At 36.5% G+C, this 21,291-nt stretch overlaps 1 protein-coding gene across 2 annotated transcripts in view; it reads left to right on the forward strand.

The window, feature by feature from the left end:
• The window catches only part of Naaladl2 (N-acetylated alpha-linked acidic dipeptidase like 2), a 1,016,062-nt gene that overhangs the window by 11,292 nt on the left and 983,479 nt on the right, over positions 1 to 21,291 (forward strand). Inside the window, exons 2-3 of one of the 2 annotated variants that reach the window (XM_045130166.1) lie at positions 8,847 to 8,940; positions 15,235 to 15,285. In XM_045130166.1, coding sequence (XP_044986101.1) covers positions 15,279 to 15,285 — 7 coding nt within the window. In that variant the 5' untranslated portion in view covers positions 8,847 to 8,940; positions 15,235 to 15,278. The remainder of the gene's footprint in view (positions 1 to 8,846; positions 8,941 to 15,234; positions 15,286 to 21,291) is intronic. The other variant, XM_045130167.1, reaches the window with a different exon arrangement.

The raw sequence follows: 21,291 nt of genomic DNA on the forward strand, positions 1-21,291 counted from the left end.
GATATCACAGAATAACTGTCAGGAAGCACATCTTCCTTTCCTCAGTAGAGTTTACATTGTGGTCCATATTGTTATTACTCTTATTTATGACCACCTCCTAAAAAAAGGAAAGCCTAGGTTGTAGTGGGATCATGTGTGGAGGAGTTAAGGCAAAATCCTTTTGTTCTGCATTCGAAATAAAGGAGGAAGGTTTTGGATAGGCGATGGCAGTGAGAACAAGTTCCTTGACTTGGCTGAGGAAACAGTGAACAAGACTAGAGTGATTGTGAGGAAGGAAGGTGAAGGAGGACTTCTGTTAGAATATCAGCAATATATTTGAGAAGACCAAGGGACATTTGGGAAGATAATAGGGCAAGTGAAATATTCTACACACCCAGTGTCTGTGCATGAACACACATGTGCATGTGTATGTACATATACTGGAGACTGAACGTGGGGGTTCATGCATGCTAAGCATTTCCTCTACCACTGATTTACAACGCCAGCCCTATAAGATTCACTATTTTTCATGAAGAGTTTGCCACCAATATTTTGGAAACAAAAAGAGATGTGATGGTTTCCTCAATAATATCATGTGAGAAGTGATAACATTCTTGAAATAGTTATCTAACTTACAGAAAATGCCTCCAGAGTAAGAGAACTCAAGAAGCATGAGGCTCCTGGATAAGGGAAGGAAAAGAAATTCACAGTAGATTATTAGCAAGATGCAAAACAGTGATTTTTAAATCCCCCTTCTCTACCACAAACTGAAAGTTCTTAAACGTTAGCAAGGGGGGGGGGGGGAAATGCCCATGAAAGACTGCAAGGTTTCTACCATCAGCCTTGGTAGCTTTAGAACATTCCTGGGTGTCTACCACCTTCTTCAAAACTACCACTCACAGAAGGACCACTGTAGTGATCTGTTCAGATATCCTTTGATTTTTTAAATAAGAGGGTCTGCCACAATATTTTAGTTTTGTTTTTATTTTCATTTTAGAATACTTTCTCTTTGCATGAAAAAAAAAAAAAAACTTCCTGATAAGATAATGTATTTTTATTTTCTCAAGGAGGCAGTGTGATTTAAGGAATGAAAATGAATCATAGGTTTGGATCCTTGTACTATTATTTTCTCGTGTCTATTAATTACTTTTAGGATAATCATTGAGATCATAATGCAAAAGTAGCATACAGCAAAGGGCATGGCAGATGCTAGTAAATCCTTCTCCTTCTTCTACTGCCATTGTATCTTTGGAATAAGACATTATTAATAGTACTCCAGTGACTGCCTATCACTAAGAATAGCATCTGGGTCATGTAGCATCCCTATACAAGCTCAATACTTGCACAAGGGAAGCCTCAGGCTAGAGAATTAATATTCCATTTGCCCAGCTTTGTTTCACACTTGCTCTTAAAGTAGCCTTTCTTTTTGTTTTATTTCCATGTAATCAGCTCAGGAGTAGCAGAAGGAAGCTAATCTAAGAGATAGCCAGGTGCTTTTCTAGTCCTGGTTTTTAACTATGCAGATATTTCTATAACATTATATGACTTCATGGTAAAATGCTGTGCATAAATAGTCTAAGATAGGCTAACAAGTTGTGCTCTTCTACATCATGAAGTTTTGTTTTAGCAAGATGCAAAACAGTGATTTTTTAATCCCTCTTCCTCTACCACAAACTGAAAGTTTTTAAACCTTAGCAAGGAGGCGAAGGCCCATAATAGACTCGATGGCTCCTGCCATCAGTCTTGGTAGCTTTAAAACATGGAAATCTGCAGGCACAGAGGACGTGGGTGTCCACCCCCTTCCTCAAAACTACCACGCACAAAAGGACCACTGTCATGATCGGTTAAGAGATCCTGTGATTTTTAATTTTCTTTTTTTTTTTTTTTGAGAGTGACAGACACAGAGAGAAAGACAGATAGAGGGAGAGAGAGAGAGAGAATGGGCGTGCCAGGGCTTCCAGCCTCTGCAAATGAACTCCAGATGCGTGCGCCCCCTTGTGCATCTGGCTAACGTGGGACCTGGGGAACCTATCCTTGAACCGGGGTCCATAGGCTTCACAGGCAAGCACTTAACCGCTAAGCCATCTCTCCAGCCCGAGATCCTGTGATTTTTAAAGAAGAGAGTCTGCATCATGAAAATATGTTTCTATATAGCTACATCATTTATTTAAAAATTGGAAAATTTAAGATAGTTTGCTGCTGTCTTATCAACATTGTTTTCTTTATCTTCAAATGTTTGTAACTTATATCAGGTTTGAGAAAAAGTCCTTATGTGTGAATAATTATGTTAGCTAGTCTTCTATGTAGGATTGAAATAGATTCATTCTCATGTACTTTTATTTTGCCACAAAAAAACATAAGATTTGCTTCTCCTGAAACTTAGAACTAACTAGAAAATCTATTTTACATTTATGCCACCCCTTTTATTTGTGTACTTTAGCAGGTGAAATTGGTCTACTATTTGAATTATTTTATGACTACATTCAATACATTATTGCTAATGTGAATTCATATGGCTTTTCTGGACTTACATGTTTTTAGTGGTCTGTTTTTGGAGGAAAAAGCTCATGTATCCTTTCCACAGTTCATATGAAAGATCTACATACATATTTATTTGCTTTTTAAGAGACAAAATTCTCATTTCCTACCAGAAGAATTTTTTTTTTTTTTTTGAGGTAAGATCTTGCTTTACTACAGACTGACCTTGAATTCACTCTGTTGTCCCAGGCTGGTCTCAAACTCACAGAGATCCTCCTACCTCTGTCTCCCAGGTCCTAGGATTAAAAGTATGCATCACCACGCCCAGATACTAGAGGTTTTGAACATAGTGTGTTGCCTTATTATTTGGTAAAGATATTGTTATACAGATTCTTGAGTTTCCTGCTTTAAGTACTTTGAGTTGCTCTTAGACAAGAGTACACAAAATGTAGAAGTGGGAATTATGTTTATTACATATTTTGATGGCTGAGACATTTGCTGAAGATTAATTTTCAATTAAAATAAATTTATCTTTAATGAATACATCTGAAAGTAGAAGTTCAGAAATAGTGTCAGACCAAGTGTAGAAGCATGTTTTATCTCCTATGCTATAAAATCTAGTAATTGTAATTTTTATGTGGGTAATGTTTTGTAGTTTATAGAACTATTTATGCATATTTATTTAAAGCTCCCAGTCCCCTGCATAGTAGATTAAGCATGCAATAGCTTTATATGCAAGGGAAAGTGCTGCGATTGCTACCATAGAATTTTTATCCTAACCCCATCCCCATTTTGTTGAAGGACATGCCTATGACCATGTTGACATTTCTCCTGCTTGCAAAGAAGTCTTCCCCTGAAAGAGCTCCACTGTTAAATAGAAAAAAACCTTGTGAACTTGCTAGCCAAATGGCAAATTTCCCATTTCAGACAGTAGTGAGTACATTGGCTATATTCCCCATGAAGAGAAAGGATTCATTTTCTCAGTAGAGTATTGCAATCATATATATGAGGGATACAGATAACTGAACCACAGGTTTAAAGAATTATTTGATTTATTTTTAAAAATTCATTTGTGATGGAGAATCTAATAACTCATTTTTAATAGCATAAAATTGTCAGAAGGTGTCCCCTCATTTACATAAGGATGATTCTCCACTGGCCTTGACCTAGATCAGGCCTATCTTGCTCCTCTTATGTGTAGGACTATACAGCAGTTGTTCATAATGGATTATTGGCTATGACTTGGGGTTGACATTGTTATGAACATTACGATTCTTTCCTGTTTCAGATAAAAATCTGTCATAATCAGTTAAGCCATATATATTTGTTTTGCATTCTGTTTCTGATAGTTTTTTTTTCTTTCAACTTCTGCTCCTTACATTTCTTTCTTTCTCTCTCTCTCTCTCTCTTTCTTTCTTTCTTTCTTTCTTTCTTTCTTTCTTTCTTTCTTTCTTTCTTTCTTTCTCCCTCTCTCTCTCTCTCTCTCTCTCTCTTTCTTTCTTTCTTTCTTTCTTTCTTTCTTTGAGAGCGACAGACACAGAGAGAAAGACAGAGGGAGAGAGAGAGAATGGGCGCGTCAGGGCTTCCAGCCTCTGCAAACGAACTCCAGACACGTGCGCGCCCTTGTGCATCTGGTTAACGTGGGACCTGGGGAACCGAGCCTTGAACCGGGGTCCTTAGGCTTCACAGGCAAGCGCTTAACTGCTAAGCCATCTCCAGCCCTGCTCCTTATATTTCTGTTGGGTGGGAAATGATGGCATGTCTGCAAATTTTCACACTACCTGAGAAACATTAAACTCTATCTTAAAAGAATATTCTAAGTCTGTAATTAACTATGTTTCAGAATGTCTCATCACTGAAAAAACAATGCATCACATACATGCAAATCACAGAACTATTTGCTAGTTACATTTCAGGAAGACATGTGCTTATATAATATGATTATCTGACAGAGTCTAAAAAGTGCTATTATATTGGAATGATTTTTTCCTGTTTTACTATTTATGAGTAAATCATGGTTAACATGTCACACCATCCTCCTAACTCTAAAGTCATATACATCATCAATTTTTAAAGCTCTTTTGACTTTTTTTGTTGTTTATATTTTGTGAAAGAAAACAGCTTATCTGAAGGTAATAATCATTCTATAACATATTTTATCACTTATTTAGGGCCTACTCATGCAACCATATTGAAAAATTTTAAATTATTGAAGCATCAGTTATCTTATGGACTTCACTTGTCATTTAAAAGTAATGATACTGACAAAGAAAAGCTAGTGGGGCATATATTCAAATGAAAATAATTTGGAGTTAAGTATATTGTAATAAAAATGTTTCATGCTTTTGTGAAATGTGGAAAATGAAGGAGAGAGAAGGTGGTAAGTTAGGAGCAGAGAGGGGAACATCTCACATGGTTAAAAATATTCTTAAATTCACCACAGTAACTATTTTAAATGAAATGCCCTTCTAAAGGATTAGGAGTCAAAAGTCTTTGCCATTACATTTGGCCTGTATTTAAATGCTGAAGGAGACCATTGTTCTATGATTACAATGATCCTGCCAGGTTACAAGGTCATTTTTCTTTCATTAAATATAAAAATGATTGTGCTGGCTTCAGTAATTCCAAAGCTTCATTACTGCCACTTGTCTTTTCTTTTTTCTTTTTTTTTTTTTTTTTCCTATATGATCTGATGACATTGAGCTCAAGCTTTGGATATTTGTAAAAATTTGGCATTTGGCTCTTGATTTCCCCTTGTATAAAAGCCTGGAAAGTGTTAGGAATAAAACAAACATCCTGAGTTATTTGATAAGCTGTTCATTACTGAAGATAACATCACAAAGAAAGAATTTACTTATGCTTTATTCATTCATTTACAGTTTTGAAGCAAGCCCTGATGTGACCTCACCTCAGTTCAGCTGCTCTTCCTGAACTTTTGAGACAAATTTTGAAAGCTTGGCATAATAAGTACAATTGAACTAAACATTACTTAAATGTGAAAATCGGGTAATTGCTCACACTGCTACCTAGCAATTAGTCACTTATCAATGTAATTAACTGGATGTATGTCTAATTTGGGGTAGAGAAAAAAATATCACAGTTCAAATGAAGACAGCCTAAAATCTTGCTCAGTGGTTATTGTCACTAGGATAATAAATCTTCATTCTCAGGCAAATATTAGTTTAGACATATTTAGGTACTGAAAGAGCGTATGAACTTATGGTCCTATTTTCTCACTCCATCCTTATAAGACATTGTAGCTCTGTCCTTGCAAGGTTGGTTGATTTGTAAAAAATGCAAGGCATTTTATGCTGCTTCTTAAGTCTTAAAAGATCCACAGGGGCTGGAGAGATGGCTTAGCGGTTAAGCGCTTGCCTGTGAAGCCTAAGGACCCCAGTTCGAGGCTCGGTTCCCCAGGTCCCACGTTAGCCAGATGCACCAGGGGGCGCACGCGTCTGGAGTTCGTTTGCGGAGGCTGGAAGCCCTGGCGCACCCATTCTCTCTCTCCCTCTATCTGTCTTTCTCTCTGTGTCTGTCGCTCTCAAATAAATAAATAAAAAATTTTTTAAAAAAGTTGTAAAAAATCCACAGTTTAGATCTTAAAATTTTCTTACTTTAAAAATGAAAGCTGGGTTGGAGAGATGCCTTAGTGGTTAAGGCATTTGCCTGCAAAGCCAAAGGACCTCGATTCAATTCCTCAGGACCCACTTAAGCCAAATGTACAAGGTGGTACATACATCTGTAGTTAGTTTGCAGTGGCTGATGGCCCTATCACACTCATTCTCTTTCTCTCTGTCTGCCTCTCTCCCTCTCTCTCTCTCAAATAAATAAAAAGTAAATAAAATATTTTTTAAAAAAAGAAAGCTTACAGTTCTGTTGTAAAAATTAAATAATTCAGATAACGCACATAGCAGGTATATTAGCCGCTGATATTTTTAGTCTCTGCCCTGAGAACTGCACTCTCACTGAATGATCAGATGCATTTTATCATCTTTATTCCTCCTACAACACTTTTAAAGGAAACAGTTCTGGACTCATTTTACCAATTTCAAGATTTTCCTAACTTGTCCAAGACCGCACAGTAGAAGTGGCTGATGCCAGGGTTACCGTCCTGCTCTGCAGCTCAACATTCTTCAAGTGTGCCCGTCACTATGCGGCATTCCAAGTAGTTTGACATTGAATAGTCGATATAAGTAGCTCCTTTTTTTTTTTTCTTATTCTTGGGGTAGAATTAGGTTAAACACAATTATTTAGGGAAAGCAGCAATTCGAAAGAAATATTTCAAATTTCAAAGTGTTGTAAGATAGGCTTGGGTTTCCAGGCTGGGCGGCAGTACCAGCTCCTGGAATGTTTAAACTCCACGTTTGAGAAAATTAGATTGATGGGTAATGTCCATTCAATACCAAGTGATAACTTTAGTATTTACACTTAGTATTTACAACATTGTCAATGATTGAAAATCATTTTTGCATGTGTGTGTGGTGGGTGTGTATGTATGTGGAGATGTAGCCTAAGGTTGTGCACATACAAATGGAGGCCAGAAGAAAACTTTAGGTTTTCTTCATGAGTAGCAGTGCCCACCTTTCAGATGAGATCTGTTGGCCTGGGGCTTGCTGATGAAGCTAGACTGTCCAGTTTTCCAGCCCAGGGATTGAACTTCCACTGCCTCTCCAGCTCTGGGAATACATACAAGTGTATGTATGCCTCCATACCACAATTTACATGGGTTATGAGAATCAAACTCAGGTCCTCATATTTGTATGGCTATCATTACCATTATTAAGATACCTCCCCAGGATTATAAAGGAAAAACTCTATATGGCATTGTTCCAAAAATAAAATTATTAAGAATTTTTTTCAAGGATAATTCCCTTTTATTTTGTGCATGTGTATGTCTGTCTGATTCACATTCATGTGTGTATGCATGTTTGTGTGTTGACATGCATGTATGCATAAGTGTGTGTGCGTACATGTGTATGTGTAGAATCAGAGTTTGATGTCAAGTATCTGTTTCAATAATTCTCCACCTTTTTATTTTTTTTTTTTTGAGACATGGTCTGTAATTGAACCTGCAGCTCACTCATTTGGGTATACTAGCTAGCCAGAAAGCACCAGGGGTTCTCCTCACTCCGGCTTGCCAGTACTAGAATGACAGGCATGTGTCAACATGTACAGCTTTTAAAGAGGTGATGGGATTCAAACTTGTGTCCTCATGTTTGTGTGGGAGCTCCTTTTCTATGGAGCCAGCTCTCCAGCCACAAACATACTTCTTTTGTAATAGAAATGTATTTTTATAATGCAGAGTTTACAGAGTTCTATCATTAATATCATGATACTCAAAGCTTCTTATGTAACAGGGAAGGCTAAGTAATATTTTTGTGAGTAAGACACAGCCACAATTCCAGAAAAAATTAAGAAATCACAGTTACTTTATTCCTAGTTGTGTTTCTAATGTTTTAATCCCACTTGCTCCTATTCTGAAATAATTTACTAAAATATTGTATTAATGTTACTTTATTAAGTTAACTGCTCAGCATAGATACATAGGTATCCCTGTATCTGAAATTCATGTTGAATTTAAATTTTGAATTCTGTTCTCAGAGATATGTGAATTAATAATTAATGAAATGAAATCTTTGGATTTTATGCACTGAAGCAAATTATTAAGAGAGCAAAATGTTGAAGTAGCATTTATCACAAACTCATTCCTGACTGCAGTAGAGAAATTTCAGTGGATCACAATGTATCTAGTGTTAATGGGGCAGAAAATGAAAAATAGCCATAAAAATGGTGAAAATGGAAATTGTAGGGTAAAAGCAATTCGAAATTGGATTTTTAAGAGTCTGTGCATCGGTTTTCTTTTCTTTTGTTTGGAAAGTAAAGCCAAGGACAATTTTGAAATTCCAAACGAGTTTAGAGTCATAATCTTTTATAGATGATTTGGAACCAAGGTTAATTAATGAACTCCTTGTCTATGATCTTTGATGAGGAAACTGAGGCCTGATGAGAAACAAAGTACATGACAGAGCTTTAATGGGAGGCTTCTGCAGCCTCCTTCTCCAGGCTGTTCTTGTGGTCCAGTATATTTGAAAGGTTTCAAAGAAACTAATTAGTGACTGGGCCACAGCCTGTCCACTCGCCACTCTCTTTAACCTGCATTCATTTTTATTGAAGTGAAGTTTAGACATCATTGTTCACTCAAGTGCTGCATTCTAACTAGATTAACAACATAATTGTCTTTATAATCATTTGATCACACCTCATGATACTTGTCTCAATTTCATAGTTTAACCTGGGAAGTTTTTGTGTACTTAATGGGTATTTTGGTACCCTGCCCAATTCAGAAATAAAAACTAAACTAGCCTTGTGTCTATTTTTATGTTCACCAGAATGTCATCTGTTGATAGATTGCAAAGCTGCATTTACAGAAATATTGATCATTCATGAAGTTGCTAATGAAGTTGGCTACAAGTTACCTTTAAGGTAAATGAGGACAAGGACCTGCTATACTGGCAGTATTTTGTGGAATGCAGAAAAGGAATGAAGTAATACTAATGCTGAAATACAATTATACCTCCTATTCTTTCTCTCTCTCTCTCTCTCCCTCTCCTCTCTGTCTCTTCTTTCCTTTGAATTTAGTTCTCATCAGGAACTCTCTATAGAGCCCAGACTGGCCTGGTACTTGAAATACTCATGCTTTAGCTTCCCGAGTACTAGGATTACAGTGTGTCCCACCACATATGGCTAAATGCGGAGGGGGGAGGACAGAAGGAGGCTAATGATGGTACCAACATGGCTGTATACACACCGTGCACATAACTAATAAAAATAAAAAAGGGGGAAACAAGAGAAATATAACAGTGCATTAGTTTGTATGCTTAAATATGAGCTGAAGCAAATAGAGACACAATTTGTAATGGAGAACTTGGAAGTTTCACATGTCCAGATTAATACCTACTTTCTGTTCCTCTCTAATTTACATAATTAAAATAACAGAAAGTAGAATTGCTATCCAGGAAAATAAAAGCCAAGAATGTGGTTTAATGTGGACACCCACACACACAGGGGTGGGGGGAGAGAGAGGGAGAGAAAACTAGGTCACTCACAAACTTATTCTTCTTTACCAGAACCTACTTACAATATTAGATTTTATACCAAATATGAAGGCTATTAATATAGTGGACATGAGGAACACTCATATTTTTAAGTACTTTAACATCTAGTGCTACATAAAGTTCAATAAAACAAGTTCAGTGCAGAGCAGCACAGGAAAAATGCTGAAGTTTGTGCTCTGAGATTCTAAGTGAATAAATCATAGGAGCTTTCTATTCCTATCAACCCCAAACCACTATGCCAACCTCCTCCGTGTAGTCTGGACCAAGGAATGGACAATTTCTTGTGGTTTGACATAGTCAGAAATTTGCCAATTTTAGTATAAGAGTGGTAAGTGTCAAGCAAGAGCAAATACTTTTGGCATTTCTATTAATTGACTACATTGTTGCTTAAGTTCACAAACTTTCAAAATGAATCTTCCCTGTTGAAGTTTGAATAGAAAATTTAGGGCAGCTCTGTAGGTAGCAAAGTCTTCTATATCTTTCATCAGAATGCTATCTGCTGACCAAAGGATAACTCAAGAAATTAACACCTGCCTGCCCAGAGGAATGTGATATCCTCACCTAATGATGTGATGGAAAAGGAGTCATAAGAGAAGAGAGAAAGCTATCCACCTGGTATTGTTCATCTAGTATGGCTCTATTACTGTGGCTAGCTTCAGTGACACTCAGACAAAACTCTATGAATAGCTGCTGTATTTTCCTGTGGGTTCTACCTCAGGACCACAGTATAAACAGACCCCGATTCTTAAAGGTTTGGGCAGTTTGTCCATAAATGTTTAGACAAAGAATGCATTTCTGAGTCCACTTTAAAGTAGAGTTCTGCTTTCATAGTATATGTGTCTCTATGCCACTCTCTTTCACATCTTATTCTTCTGACATTATTTAATGCTTACATTCATGTTTGATTGTTCCCTCTTCAGGGTGACCTTGCCTTTCAAATATTCATCTGTACATCATCATGGTTAAGGATTTTTGGGGTCCTCCTTAGAAGCAGATGTGTCCTCAGAGCTGCTAGTGTTGTTTGCCCTCACTCTGTCTCCTTGGGACATTGAAGGTCATCACTGTCTCTAATAATTCTTGGACTCTTATGAGGAATATTTACAAGCCACAGTTCACAGGAACAGGCGAGGATGTCTGGTGTGCACGTTATGCATCCATAAATGAAACTAGTAATTTAACCCACAGGTTTTATTTTCTTATAGGGTGAAAGGCCACCTTCTTTGAAAGAGCCTTAAGAAGCCCACAAACCACTCAGGCCACTAGTAGGATATCTATTATTGTCGTGATTTCTTTTTACTATTAAGTTTAAAGGACTACTGGCTGAATTTTCTTACCTAATCATTATGTAAAGTTCTCATTCTGTAAAACTTATTTAGTAAATATTTATTGAGTGTCTTGATAGTGGGCATATGTCAAGAAATAAAATTGACCAAAAAATTCCTTGCTTTTGAGAGGTTTTTTTCTAGTAGAAGTTAGATGACTCTAAACAACCTCAGCTGAGCAACCTGAAATCTCTGGTTCTTGGCAGAGTGCATTTGGACAGCTATCCATGTTGTACACAGCACGAGTGCTGGGATAACCCCACACCATGTGAATGGTGCTCTAGGGTGTGGTGTGGTAGAAGAATTGTGTAGCTGTGGACAGCAGCCCTGGTGTAACCAGAGTGTAGACACAAGCAACATCTTTTGGTTCAGTCCCACATGATCTATTTGGAATGATCAGCCTGACTTTTCTGGATTCAATTTAAAACTTAAAAAATTGCAGAAATGTGCACGTCAGTCATTGCAATATATGAGTGTGCACATTAATGGCATACAAGCACTTATCATTAGTTCAGTAACAAATGACCTCAGAGAACAACAGGGTTTTCACATTCCTCTCCATGCATTAGTGTCAAGGTTAATGTTCCTCTCGAGTGTGTAAATCCTTCAGTTATTCCTATCTAACATCTCTTAACACCAAATAGTTGAATCCCGCATAATTGTGATAAGGTTACAAAGCCTTCCTTTTAAAATATATATGATCTAGATCTAGCATTCAAGTTCTCTGAAGTTCTTATCACCTATAAGATATCACCATGCTACAGTACCCAAACTTGACACCATGTCCACTAGAGGGCTCTTCCCATAGGCACGTCTGCCGTTCTGATGGCTACTGTGTGGAGGCAATCTCCTGTGGCCAGCATATGCCAGTAGGCAAGACCTGATAAATTTGGCCATAGATTACAAATTTACCCACAGGACACTGTGTCTGACATTGGAACCTGTTCACATAGTTATTCAAGGCTTTCTCTCAGAGCTTTCATTTTCTGTTTCCATTTTTCCTACCATCCCAAAACAGATCATCAAGATTATCCAACCTCAGACTAACTCTTCTATTACTTCTTGTAGTCTTGTTTTTCCTTGACGTCCCTAATGTGGAGTTCTGAGAGTAAGGAAAAAAGAAAACAAACAAACAAACAAACAAAAAAACTGTTGTTCTAGGTTTTGGTTCTAGAAAAATTCAAAACTTGTGGAAATAATCTAGGTTAACACATAAAGTTAATTATTAATAGAACAAAACTACAGACTAAAAGGGACTATTCAGAACTCTTCCTGGAGTATTTCTTGTCTGGAATGCGTGGAATCGGATCTGCTTCAGAGTTCAGAGCACTTCTTATTTTGAATTTTGGGACTAGGGATACGGGGATGCTCAATTGGTAATTTATGTTAATGGTCCATTGTCCAGAAGAGTTTCAGAATCTCAAATAATTTCACTTTCTTTCCTAATTTACACAACTCTACATCAAGAGCTACAATGGGAAAAACAATTCATTATGAAAATAGAAGAATCATTCTAAGTTAACTCTGGTTAACCTTAATAATCATCTGGTTTCGGATAATTGGGGGGGGGGAGTAAAATCTAGGAGAAATTTTCCCCAGAATATATATGTGAACATGTTCCAATTTCAAACAAGAAGTAACCAACCTGTATGCTCACATTTCTACCCTGTGACCTTTTGACTACTGATGAAGCAACAGTCCTGTCAATCAGTTGCACAGACAAATTGGTAGAGGTGGAGAAGGAAGTTTCAGAGTACATAGATAACATTTCTGGGGACTCATTGTTTGTTTTCATTCATATTAGCAATTTCCTCGCGCTTTCTTTGAGCTGGCAGATGAATTGTTTTGGAAAGGCAGTGCTTTTGCTGGCAGTCTTCTCAGGGCAGAAATAATACTATCAATTACTTAATGAGTAAGCATAATGTTAAGAAGTCCACAGTCTTGTCTTGAGATGGTGGCTATTGCAGTTTAGGGTGCAGCAAATGAGTTCATAAGCAAGATACAGCAGTTTTTAGGCTTTAGACATGTTCATTATTTCTGATGAGCTTAGGGAAGTAACATCAACCTTGAGGCTAATACTTGCATTTCTAAAGTTTCATTTCTAACATCTAACATGGGGACATTCCCTGAATTAAGTCAGGTGCGTTCTGGAGGGCTTTATCTGACTGATGCCCAATCACTTGGTTCTTTGCCAGCATGGATGTTTCTGGAGGTACAACTACTGGTTTTAAAACTGCTTTTCCGGGCTGGAGAAATTGTACAGTGGTTAATCTGCTTGCCTCCAAAGCCTAAGGACCTGGTTTTAATTCCCTAGTACCCACATAAGGCCAGATGCACAAGGTGATACATGTGTCTAGAGTTTGTTTGCAGTGGCTAGAGGCCCTGGCATGCCCATTCTTTCTGTTTCTATCTGCATCTCTCAAATAAGTAAATATAAATCAATACATATAATATTAAAACTGTTTTTCTCCTGGAACAAAATAGGCAGATTAAGACACTTTTGTCTGTGATTTAAGATTAATGAATAGGGTTAAATGTTGGAACAAATTGCTATTCAATCAAAAAAGATTTTATTTCTTTGTTGCAAGTCATTTCCTTGTCCTCTTAAGTATTGTGATATACTGACACCAAGTATCACACATTCCTTTCAATGTTTTATTCATTATCATTAAACTTTTGAAAGTCTTCACTTATATCCATTTTCTTTTTTAATTTTGCAATAGATTTTTTCCAAAAATATTTTATATTTTCAATAAAATATAATCACAATGGTAGTACATTAATACAGTATGACTTTAATTTCATTTCTAATCCACATAGGTTGTTTTGTCTTTCTTTTTTTAAATTTGGAGTTTAATGGTTAAACTGAGATTATTTTATGTCTATTTCAAACTATGAAACAATTTCCTAGAACTAATTTGTTACTTTAAATAAGTTTTGGGGGAAAATGTTTACTTTTTTCTTAGATATTTTGTATAATTTCCTTAGTGACTTTATTGTTTTGTTGTCACAGTTTTATTGTTGTTCTAATTCATATTTCTTTTTAAATGCATTTTTGAATTGTAACTTTTTGTGTTGCCCACAGAATGTGTAAATCCTTATGTTGTTCAGTCTCAGCTGGATTTGTTTGTTTGTTTTTTATCTACTTGATGGTATAAAGACTGAGACATGTTTTAGCATGAAACAATAGAGGCTACGAATTTTCCTGCCTCCTTTAAAAAAAAAAAAAAGCATTAGCAAGCTGGGCGTGGTGGCGCGTGCCTTTAATTCCACCACTTGGGAGGCAGAAGTAGGAGGATTGCCATGAGTCTGAGGCCACCCTGAGACTACATAGTGAATTCCAGGTCAGCCTGGGCTAGAGCAACACCCTACCTCGAAAACCACTCCCACAGAAAAATCTATTTATTTATTTGTGTGTGGGGTGGCATATAGGGAGAATGAGCACACCAGAGCATCCAGCCACCACAGGCAAATTCCAGACATATGCACCTTTATGCATCTAGATTACATGGGTCCTGGGGAATCGAACCTATGTCCTTAGGATTCAAAGGCAAATGTCTTAACTGCTAAGCCATTTCTCCAACCTGTAACTTTTTTTTTTTTTTTTGAGTGAGATAGTAAACCTAGCTATGCATTGAAACTGATTTTTAGAAAATATTTAAGTACATTATTATCATGAATATATTCAATTTTTCTTAATATTTCAAAGATTTTAAATTGGATGAATTTCTGGATTTATCATCTGCCAACAATAAGTAAAGCAATGGGAATTATTTTGTTTTTAATCCCATTAAACTTTTGATTTATATTTTACTATGAATGATTAACACGGAATGTTGCAGGCTGGAGAGATCACTTAGCAGTTACGGCGCTTACTCGTTAAGTCTAAGGACCCAGGCTTAATTTCCCAGTATCCACATAAGCCAGATGCACAACATGGCACATATGTCTATCTAGAGTTTTCTCTGCAGTGGCTTAAAGGCCCTTTCATGAAACAAGCTAGGAGAAGGACAAATTTATAATCATATAATTTAGGAGAGGGGGCAGGAGTTAGAGATTATCCTAGCTCTTTGGTCTTAGTGGCAGAAGTAAACTGACTAAGCGAAAGTCATAGTTTGGAAAGCATTGAAATAAGATGCAAACTTTGCTGCCACTAAAAAAGAAAGCAAAGCAAAACAATGAAAGAATGGCACAGGAAACATAACCTTGAGATTTTGAGATTATTATTGTTTTTACTATTTTATATGTAGAACCCCAATTTCTCCCTCTTTAGAATAACAACAATTTTCTATATTTTCCCCTTCATTTAATTTATTTTCTTAAAATTCTGTTTAAAATAGGTGGCCATTGCAGAGAATCATAGCTGGCCAGGTGCTGAAGATAAATGACTGGTGAGTGCTTCCCCTAAACAAGACATAATCATCATTCTCTCCAGGGCTCAGGAAACATCACAGAAGATGAGAAGATGGGACAGAAAGAATGTAAGATCTGGAGGATGGAGGAGTGTTGTGGAACTTTGCTACTCACACCCAGCAAGGCCACTGCACTCATGTGTTCATACCTGGTGTGGTCACCTGCATAGGATCTGTACATGATGAGTCAATCAACAACATTCTGTCATAGATAGGAGAGAGACTTTGGAGGCCACTCCCCTCCCTAATGAACTGACATGAAAGGTTACCAGGAACCAAGGTCATTCTCTTTTGTGGCATAGCAACTAGTCAGAGATTAGAAGGAACACGGTGAGACTTAGAGGGATAAGAGAGGGTAATATGGGGTAAATATGAAAAAAAAATGTTTTATATATGTCAAAAATAAAAATAGTAAAGAAAACAATACCAAAAATACATAAACAATTACAGACTTTATTGAGTATATGTCATATCCAAACACTGTTGTGTATTATCTCATTATATGTCAAGAATCTTTTTATTATGTAATAAAATTTTAGAATATAAAGAATTCCATAATTTTGAATGACATACATGATACCCTACAAAAACGTAACTAGGTATCATTAGAAAATTAATCAGTGAGAAAGTTATATACAAAGTCATATTTAATACAGAAAGTGATTATTTCATCCCTCTGAAAGTTATTTAACAAAATCACAATGCATGCACATGCATGCATACACACACACACACACACACACACACACACACACATGTTTATGTGTGAAGGGAATCAACCACCATTTATGAGCTTGTTTCTGAGATATGTTACCCCTGTGGGTTAAGGGAAGAAAAACTTTCTAGTTTTACTTATCTGTACCAAGACTCCCTTCCTATCTGGAGCAGGATCCAACAGGTGCCAAAGAGTGATGTACAAACATCACTTTTGATCTGAGTCCATGAAATTGAACATATAGTTAATGTGGCAAGAAGTACACTACCTAACAGATCTGATACCCTGAAGTCTAATTCACTGTTAACTTACTTGATTCTGTGGCTTCTGCACATAGTTAGATTCCATAATAACTTAAAGGTTCCTCATTTTCTTGTAATAATAAAAAATAAATCAAAAATCTCACATGACCCAGTAGGTTATTAATATTAAGAAATATGGACATTATATTACAAGCTACTTAGATTTCAATTGTTTAAATATCCTTAAAATACTAATGAGTTTTAATTTTAATCTGGTTACCTGTTTAAAAGTTATATTTCACTTAAATTCTTGATGTTAAAGTTTATAACTCTCCTATATTTCTGCCAAGATCTTATGTAAATCAGAATTAGTTTGTGACTTATATAGTCTGAATTATAAAATGTGTCTTTCCCAAAATGGCCCACAACTCCACTGTGAATACCAGCAAATCCCACTAAGGAGAGCCAACAGTGGAATGGGGGTAGGGAGATGGGAAATGATGGTACACACATGTGATGTATCCATACAAAATTTTCATTTTAAATTAAAATTAATAAGAATTAATTTTTTATAAGTTTATGTATATAGATGACAGATTTTGATAATATTCACCCCAATCTACCCTCTTTTATTCCACTTCCTTGTCCATTGAACCCCTTCTTCCCAACTTGCTTCCCTCCAATTGTGATGACTTTTTTTTTTGTGAGCCACTGAGTTTGAGTAGAGGATGCTTGTATGACCATGGATAAATAGGTTATTTATAGAACAGGAAGAAATGATCAATGGTTAAACCACAAAAGGAAATTAGTTCCCTCCCCTGGCAAACAATAACTGTCAAGAGCTCCTCAGGGAGAGGTGAAATCTCATGAGCCCGTCTCCTTCCCTGATAGACTGTTGACTGGTCAAATCTTATGCAGTAGTTATCACCATTGTGAGGTCATATGTGCAGTAGCCATATCATGTCTTGCACACAGTGTTTCATAGCCCTTCTCCCCATCTTCTAGTTCTTATATTCCTTTCACTACCAGTCTTTTAATATCTAGCTCTCTAGTTTTGTCACTTTGCTCATTCATTTACTTTGGTTTTAAGGTCAAATATGTGCTGGAGTCCCATCATTCTGTTGGATTTTAGGGAAACAAAGGAAAGGCACTCAGAAGGCAGACGTAGGAGGATTGCTGTAAGTTCTAGGCCTCCCTAAGACTTCATAGTTAATTCCAGGTCAGCCTGGGCCAGAGCAAGACCCTACCTTGAAAAACAAAAAAAGAAAATAATAACAACAAAAGCTCATTCCTCTGTATTGATCCCAGGGTTAGGTTAAGTTTTCTAAAATAGAAGTTGATGGGCTGGAGAGATGGCTTAGCAGTTAAGTCCTTTGCCTGCAAAGCCAAAGGATCCAAGTTTGATTCTCCAGGACCCACATAAACCAGATGTACAAAGGGGCACATGCATCTGGAGTTTGATTGCAGTGGCTAGAAGCCCTAGTGTGCCCATTCTCTCTCTCTCTCCCTCTTTCTCTGTTTCAAATAAATAAATAAGTAAATAATATATTAAAAAAATAAAAAAGAAGTTGCTGTACTATTTTGAAATATTGTCTAATTCAAAGCTTTCCCAAAACATAGAAAATAAATTAGTAGATTATTTTTCAAAAATACTCACCTTTAATAGCATTTTTATTTCCTTTGGTTTGGATGCTACTCTTTGTATTTAAATATATGTATATTTATATTGTTTCAAGGATAATTATTATTTCATTTGAGAGAAATAGAAACATTACCTCCAAATTTTCATTGCAGTTTTCTTTTGAATATTTGTAGATTCTAATTGCATAGAGAGCATGCTAATTAGTGTGCAGATTTTTTAAATTGTCTGTAATAGGAGGCTAATTGGTGTTTTCCTTAAAGAATGAATTTAAGGAAATGTGATTTGAAAAGTGTAATGTTGTTAATTACACTGATCCAAGCAGCAGAGGCTATTGATTGAGTAAAATAAGCAGTTCTGATTGTTTAACTACAGGCTTTATTCCAAGGAACTGAAATCAAATGATGGTAATACAATACTTAATACATGATAACTCTGATCTAACTGTGGGAATACTTCTATAAGTAAGAACTCATTAGGTTATGAATTCTACCTTCTAGAATTGGTAGGTGCTGATAGATATAAAATGTTACAATAAGTACAAATTGGGAAAGCAAGAGATAGTCACATGTTAATGACTGTGTTTTGTGTGTTGTGGAAAAATAACTACAAAAAGAATGAAAAGCAGTTAAAAGTACAAGTGTACTTGTGGAGGGTAAGGAATATGCATTTATGGAAAATATGTAAGCTATACAGTTTGGTCGAATGGTGATAAATCCAGGGCTACTATGCACAGATAAGAGTCTGACACACTGGAGAGGTACGTGAGCTATACTAAAACATTATCTGACTACAGTGATCCAGAGAGTTGGGAAACCCTGAGTCAGAGGACATACTGAGTAGGAAAAAAAATAATAATAAGGCAGCAACAAGACTGGCTTTTGGAGATTAATCTTAGACTAAGTCTCTGGACCAAAGTTATTTTGGCCCTGTCCAAGAAAAAAGGACCATCTCAAAAAAAAATACAGGCTCAAAGAGGTTGTCTTTCACTGGTAAGTATGAATTCTGTATTTAATGTCAGATTATGAGCAGATTATACAGTCACTGATGCACAATGAAATGATATCCCTAGCTAATTCTATAACAGCTCATGTGAATTTTGCCCCTTGAGATCCTAGAGACAATCACATAGATGAATCGTTCCCTACCTGGGGTTAGGGACACTCTGTAACAACATTGAAACCCTCATATGATAGTTTGAGTAGTTTTAGTGGACCTATTCACATATGGCTTTAGTTTGCATGTGTTTTCTAACACTGCCTAAACATATATTTAAATACCTATCTCAAATAGCAAGCATTTCCAAAGTTGCAAGTGGGAGAAACTATGGGAAGATGGGTTAGGACAATGCTTTCAATTTGTACTTTAATCTTTATAAAGTAATAATTATAAAGGAGTATTCTTGATTGCCTCACATTGGGAAGATACATTTACCTTCCATTTTCTTAGCTCTAGCTTCTAAAGCGATGGAGAATGGCAGGAGAATGGGGTGATGGAGAATGGAAGAACTTGGGCTGGAGAGATGGCTTAGCGGTTAAGCGCTTGCCTGTGAAGCCTAAGGACCCCGGTTCGAGGCTTGATTCTCCAGGACCCACGTTAGCCAAATGCACAAGGGGGCGCATGCATCTGGAGTTCGTTTGCAGTGGCTGGAGGCCCTGGTGTGCCCATTCTCTCTCTCTCTCTCTCTCTCATTCTCTCTCTCTCTCTCTCTTTCTCTGCCTCTTTCCCTCTGCTGCTCTCAAATAAATAAATAAAAATATTAAAAAAAAAGAAAAGAAAATGGGGGAGTGGGTGACCAGTCACTACAGGGTCAGCTTTCCCTCCTGTTTGTAAACATATGTTTCTGCTTTACTTTTTGTAGCCTGCCATTTTCCTTTAAATGCAGAATACTTGCCATCTTTGGTAATCCTGCTCCCAGAGGAAGAATTTCACATGGCATCATGTTTCACTAAATACTTACCATGGCCTGAGCTCCCTCATTAACCTAATCACACAAACAATAGAAACATAAACTAAGTAAAAAGAGAGTGTTCTCTCAGGGATCTCTGGCCTTTTGCTTTTTCAGTCTCAGGCTAAATACTTAGAACTCCATGTAAATCTGACTTACACATGGCTTCAACTGTTACAAATTAACAGGCTATTCCATGCTATATGATGAGAAATGACAACTGTTCTTTGATGAATGATGGACAAAGGGCATCCCGCAGTTATGTAGTGCCACTCTCACCAATGTGGTTTGTTTATTTAAAAAAACCACAACAGTGAAGTATGGGCTGAGGAGATGAATCAGTTGGTAAAGTGCCTACTTTACAAGCATTGGCTTAAATTTAGATTTCCAGCACCTACATAAAAATCCAGGTATATTAGTATGCACCCCTATTTCCAATGCTGGGGAAGTAGAAATAAGAGGGCCCCTGAGATTCACTGGTTCAGTTAGTCTAGCTGGTCAAGAGATCAAGAGATCCTGTCTCAAAACACAAGGTGGAGAGTAATCCAAAAAGACACCTTGGGCTGGAGAGATGGTTTAGTGGTTAAGGCACTTGCCTGTGAAGCCTAAGGACCCAGGTTTGATTCCCCAGTACCCAGGTAAGCCAGATGCATATGATGGCACATGCATCTGGGGCTTGTTTACAGTGGCTAGAGGCCCTGGCATGCCTATTCTCTCTCCCCCACTACCTCTCTCTCACTCAAATAAATAGCTAAATTACATATATATATATATATATATATATATATATATATATATATATATATATATATATATATATATATCACCTGATGTTGACCTCTGATTTCTCCATACACATGCACATAAAATCCCTACACACATGTGCATACACACATCACATACAAACAATAAATTTCAAAGAAAGTAAAGTTTTAAAATGCTTCATATGATTTTAGTATTTTATATAGCTCATAATATTCACATGATACAAAGCTTGAAAAGTATCTATTGATTATATTCAAAACTTGTGAATCTAATAAGGTTGTAAGAACCATTATCAAGAGCCCATTATAGTTATCTCACTCCTGCTCCTAAAACCATCCCTTACCATTTAGTTATCATCAATATCTCGTCATAACCCACCTCCTGCAACCATTAATCTACCATTTGTTGTGAAAACTTTGTCTTTTCCAGTCATTTCAGAAAAAAACAATAATTATTACAATGTAATATTATGCAATCTCTTGTATCTGAGTTTAACTTACAATATATTGAAGGTTTTTCCATATTGTAAAATATACCAGTGTCCGTTAATTTCAGTTCTGAATACTATTATAAATTGTTAAATTTCTTTTGTAAACTTGTAAAATGTAATATCTATTGTATGTTGGGTTCTTCATGCAAAAATGGATGTATCCAAAAATTTACTGGTAAACTTGTG

The sequence above is a fragment of the Jaculus jaculus genome, chromosome 11 (assembly GCF_020740685.1).
Source record: "Jaculus jaculus isolate mJacJac1 chromosome 11, mJacJac1.mat.Y.cur, whole genome shotgun sequence".
Taxonomy (NCBI): domain Eukaryota; kingdom Metazoa; phylum Chordata; class Mammalia; order Rodentia; family Dipodidae; genus Jaculus; species Jaculus jaculus.